At 51.9% G+C, this 5,575-nt stretch overlaps 1 protein-coding gene across 1 annotated transcript in view; it reads left to right on the top strand.

The window, feature by feature from the left end:
* Positions 1-5,575, top strand: part of CACNA2D4 (calcium voltage-gated channel auxiliary subunit alpha2delta 4) — a gene marked incomplete at both ends in the record, with an annotated part of 126,706 nt that overhangs the window by 119,983 nt on the left and 1,148 nt on the right. The window contains one exon of the mRNA XM_017726195.1: positions 3,413-3,530. Within this exon, the coding sequence (XP_017581684.1) occupies positions 3,413-3,530 (118 nt within the window). The remainder of the gene's footprint in view (positions 1-3,412; positions 3,531-5,575) is intronic.

Below are 5,575 nucleotides of genomic sequence, written 5' to 3'. Positions count from 1 at the left end.
CAATCTGGGCTCTATGGTTCATAAAGAGGCACAGCAACTGCCTTTGCTGCTCTGAAGGATTGGTTGCCAAATGTCTGACAAAGTCTTTCTGGCAGTGCAGATGGTAGCAACGACAGCCTGGAATTAACTCACTCTTTGCTATAAAGTTTGCAATTTGTTATCAGCTCCTCTGGCTGTTTACTAATCCCTGGCCAGCAGACTCTGAGGGTGCTGATAACATTCTGATGTCCAGCATGTGCATGCAGAGGCTCAGCCCGAGCCTTTTGCTGATGATGTACTGGGCTTCTCTGAACTTCTCAATACTGCTGCAGCTGCTTTGCTTCCCAGAAAATTAAGTGGCAGGAGGCTTAAGCATAATCTCTGTCATAGGTCTTGTCTCTGTGCAGGAGTTGGGAGATTTTAAAGCAGCTTCTTTTCATTCAGCTTGTGCCAGAAAAAGAGTTAAGGTCTGTGCAGGGCACTTGTGCCAGTTTAAAAATACACCTTGGTGCTGGCCACATTTGTCCTGGGTGTGGTTCATGAAGTCTCCTTAATTGACTTTCCCCTTGAGGGGCCTGGTTCTCCAAGCCCACCATGACAGCCCTCATTCAACCCTGGCTGAGGCTGAGAGGCCTCAGATCAACTTCCATTCTGCATTTTCCAGGCTGATGGTCTCATTCACCCCTCCCTGTGCCCCGTTCTTCACACCACGGTATTTTATATTGCTTTAACTCCATCTGCTTTGATGATGTTATGACAGGAAGCTAGTAAAGGATATGATACTATAACAGGAGCTAGTAAAGGATGTCATTCTTTACCAGGCACGGGGGAAAAATGAGGTCCTGGTGTGTCAGGGCTCTTTGCCACTCATGCCATGAGCCATATGTTAAATCCTTGCAAGCAGTTTGCCCCAGCTTTATGAGGTCACCCTTGTGGTCATCCCAGCGATTCTTCGGAGCAAGAACTGCACAGTCCATTGCCAACAGCTGTGCTGCAGTGGCACTGCTGTAAATCCAGGGGCAGCTCAACAGGACTCCGGTGGTTTGTGGCTGAGGGACCAGTGTGTGGTCTTGCCACAAGCATGTCCCTGAGAAGGGCTGTCCCTGGTCCAGACTGTGATAGCCAGGCCACTTGTCTCAGGATTTGGAGCTGCTTTCCCAGCCCCAAGTACAGTGAATTCAGGCTGAAAGAAAGGGCTCCTGCTCTGTTTCTCACACTCCTTTAGTCTTAGTTTGGGGACTTTCCTGGCCAGAATACAGCTACCAGCCCTGCAGCTGTCAGAGCTAGAAAGTGTTTGCAGCTCTCTCCTTACAGCACAAACGAGGATATTCTGCGTGCCCTACCAGAAGTGTTGAAGTCTTTGAAATTCACCTCAGAAACATAGTCTTCTTCTGCACATCCCATCTCATCTCCTCAGGACTGTCAGTCCCTGAGGCAGGTCCTAGTCAGAGGCATTCTCCATCAGCAGAAATGGGAGAGGCTTTTCCCTGCTTCTGCAGTGTGGGGTTTGCACAGGGAGGGACAGCGAGGGGTGGCAGAGCACAGCCAGACAGCTCCTGGCTGGTGGCAGAGGTGCTGCTGGCCCCTGGAATGACAAGTTCAGTTGATTAATTCAGTGTGAATCCAGGGTGAATACAGAACAAGGCACTGTGCTGCAGTCAGGCTCTGCGTGCCTTTGAATCTGTGCAAAATGAACCTAACCATGACACCGAAAGGTGGGTCCCACAGTCTGGGAGGATTTAAGCAGGGGGCTGCCTCCTGAGCGCTGCTCTTCTGAGACTTCTGAAGAAAAGCACAAAGCACAATTACCAGAGACTGCACTGCAGGGAGAGGTTTGAGTGCCCATCATATTCACCTGGGCAAGGCATTAGAGGGAAGATTGGGCTGCGGTTCCTGGCTCTTAATGGATGTCTTGTGTTGCTGGATTGCCATGGTGGAGAGAAAAATCAGAGAAAATCAAGCAGTTTTTCTCTCTCTCATGTAATCCACGTTGTTTGGACGGCAAGCTCTGCGGGGAGGTGCCTGCTGCTTTCTGCCTGCTCTGGCAGTGCCGAGGGAGAGGAGACCATTGCTCTCAGCAGTGAGGGTTTCACAGTGATGCAAATCACCCATCCAATCACGGATGCCCTCTCGATGCCTTCTCACCATACATTTGCTGATTAAAACCCAGGTTGCTGCGTTTTTTTATAAATCTTCAGCGCTTCTGCTGCAAGGGATAAACTGGGTGTCCTCCACGTCAGGAGGACCCTCTTCCCTGCTGGTCCCCCCAGGAGCTCTGCCTGTGGCTGCTGTGTGGGTGGGGGGCTGCAAAGTGAGGCTTTTGTGCTCAGGCCCAAAGCTGATGGAGAAACCGTTTCTCGTACTTGCTGCTGGCTGAGCCACAACCACCTCTGCCCTAGCAACAAAGCTTCACATTTCCATCAGCAGCAGTCCCCTGTGTCCTACAGAGGCAGGAGCTGGCTTTGCTACCTCCAACTGCAGAAAATAATTGCCAGAAGGGCCCAAGGCAGTAGTTTCAGGCAAGATAGATTTTGCTGAACTCCTAGAAAGAATGCTCTTGCTTCTTGAGGGAGGCTTAGTAAGGCAGTTCGGCTCCCCCTCATCCCCAAATTAGTTTGGGAGTCCCACAGAGTGTGACTGATGAGTGATGGAGCAGCTGCTCCCTCCAGGAGCCAGTGCTGTTCATTAGCTGGGTCTCTGCTGGTCCTCGAGAGCTGTCATCTGTTTCCCTGTGGTCTCAGGCCAGATCTGTTTGCTGGTGGTGGTTTCTTCTCAACATGACACGTATTGAACCCCTCAAATGTCCTGCTGTGAGCTCGCTCTGAAATGTCAGTGGGCTCAGGAGGGATCAGCAGCCAATGGAGAGCCCCGGCACAGACACGCAGGGTTCCCGCAGGGGCAGAGCCTTGGCACGGGCACAGAGGACCAGCCCAGGCACAGGTTTCAGCGTTTTAAAAAGCACAAGAACCAGGGCTGCCTTAGGCAGGAGGGATTTCATTAACGCTGCTGGTTCAGTAGGAACCCCCGCTCCTTTGAACACAGGGGGGTACCCGTGCCAAATGTCCCTGCCTGGCTGGCTGGGGGGGCCCCTGGGCTGCTGTGGCCACTGCGGCCCCTCGGCTGCAGCTCCGGCACGGCAGGGTCCGGGCTCGCTGGGGGAAGGCGAGTGGCAGCATTGAAGGCATTGCTCACATAGGCTGGTTTTCCCGCACCACCTAGTGGGAGCAGGGATCACTGCCTGGCTGCTCTCCGCAGCATCTCCTTCCCCTTCTTCTCCGGTGGGCACCTGCTCCCGGCCACTGCTGGGGGTAGCGGGCACGCAGGGCTGCTCCTCCAAGGGCCACCGCCGCTCTGGAACGTTCCCAGCTCAGTGCAGGCAGCTGCCGTGTGCTCCTGTGCCCCTCACTTGTGCCCTTGTCTCGCCCCCCGGCAGCTCACAAGCACAAGAAGCACGACACGCTGCAGCCCTGCGACACCGAGTACCCCGTGTTCGTGTACGAGCCGGCCATCAAGGAGACCAACGGGCTCATCGAGTGTGGAGACTGCCAAAAGTAAGGCTTGCAGCTTCCCTTTCATCTGGGGGCCTTGTCCCAGGGCTGCTGGTGGTGACAGCAACCTGAGAAGGAGCACCTGCTGCTGTGCCCATGGCTCGGCCACCACGACACCTGCAGAGATAAACAGCCATGCTGGGCAGAGAGACATGAAGAGTCCAGGGTACTGATCCTTGGCAAAAAAAAAAAAAAAAAATTAAAACCATCTGTTAATAAGCAGAGGTGGCTGGAGAACGAAGAAAACAACATTAAAATATATATCTTTCCATTCCACAGATTTCAGAAAGCAACTTTTTCTGTTTTTTCATGTTTCTGGTGAAAGTTTTCTTCTTAGCAAGTTTTCCTTTTTGCAATGCTTTTGGCTTTCCTTTTTTTTTTTTTTATTTCCCCCTTTTTATGTATTTCTACAGAAACAAAAAAAAAACAGGGATCATGAAAAAAAAAAAAGGAAGTGTTAGACTGAAAGAACTGAAAACAAGGGTCCACTTTTATATTTCCTATTTTCACTGTAAGAGAATGGACACTCAAAAGTAACAGGAGAGTCATTGTGAAAAGAGGCTGTTCTCAGTGGTTGCACAGTGCCATCAGCAATCACATGTGGAAAGGTGACAAAAAGATGAGTTTCCACTGATCCAGCTTTTCCTGATGTGAGGAGGCCAAACAGATCTGACTGGGATTTCTCTTAAAAAAACCCCAAAACAATCCTATTCTGCAGTGTTTGATCAACTGCAGGAAAGACTCAAAGGTTAGAAAAACAGCCTCCACTAGTCAGCATGGCTTTAGGAAAACCAGGCCTTGCCAAACATTGTTTCAGAAGAGACTGCAGATTTGATGACAACAAAGTGGTGCATTAAGCTCTGGGCAGATCCAGAGGAACTGAGTGACCTATTTGGGTCACACATCTCTGCCACAAACAAGGCCTGGGACTGACCCTTCCCTGCTGGAGGCAGCATCTCACCAGTGCTGGTCCCACTCAGCTCCTTCGTAGTTACAGCCTCTGGCTCCCAGGTGCATCTCTTGTGCATCTTTTCTCCAGATATTTGGCAGAGACACACCCCCTGCCACAGGCTCTGTGGAGCATTAGCCAGGGGCCTGGCATGCAGGCGTTCCTGATCACATTCCACAAGGTCCTGGTGGAGCAGGGGTAGGCTGGGTGCTCCATCCTGGGCAAAAACTTTGGCTTGTGGATTGATTGCTGCATGGGCCACCTCTGTCCTGGTGACTGGATTTGTGCATGGGTTGAGGGCTGCTTGTCAAAGCTCCCAAGGCAGTCATTAGTCAGGGAACACTAATGAAATGGTCAGCTGTGTGTGTGGCATTCAACACCTTTAAAAGGGAACACGGAAATCCCTGAAGGCTCGAAGGCAGCAAGGCCAGGTGGTGAATAACCAGGGAGCCTGGGCACTGCTCCAGCACAGTCAGTGCAGTGGGCACTTCCCCACAAGCCTCTATTTCTATTCCAGAAGCCCTCTCCCTTGGCTGGGCCGTGGTTAGCAGGACGGGGGGTCACCGAGCCATGCACCGGCTGCAGCCTCGCAGCCCTGCCACCAGTGCAGGCACGCTGAGCCTGATGTCCCCAGCCTTCCCTGTGCCCAGTGGCTCCAGGACAGCTTGCTGGCTCCCTGCCAAGCACCAGCTGGTCAGTCCCATCACACCAGTGTAACACACAGCATTACTGGGATCCTCTATTTCTCTCTCAAGTAACAGGAAATTTAGCACAACTCTGCTCGTCGCAGGACCTCCGAATACAGACACCCTTGCATTGTGCAAGCACACATAAATATACATTAAATAGACATTGCCATACCTCTGGGTGAAACCAGGCTTTCTCAGGTGTCATCTGCTGTGACATGCTGCCCCGTCTGGGGAGGCCTTGCGTTGGGTTTGGTTGGTTGGTTGTGGTTTTGGGTTGATTTTGACTTTTGTGCCTAAAAGCATGGAGTTGTAGATTCGAGCCAGTTCAGAGCTTTCTGAGGCCAAAAAGGAGTGCCAATGGCACTTCTCCCTGTGTACAGCTGCTCACTGGTCTCTCCTGCTTCCTGCTG

Source organism: Corvus brachyrhynchos, unplaced genomic scaffold (genome assembly GCF_000691975.1).
Source record: "Corvus brachyrhynchos isolate BGI_N302 unplaced genomic scaffold, ASM69197v1 scaffold191, whole genome shotgun sequence".
In the NCBI taxonomy this organism is placed as follows: Eukaryota; Metazoa; Chordata; class Aves; order Passeriformes; family Corvidae; genus Corvus; species Corvus brachyrhynchos.
Note: the sequence above shows the minus strand (reverse complement) of the source record. Positions and strands in the feature narration are given on the sequence as shown.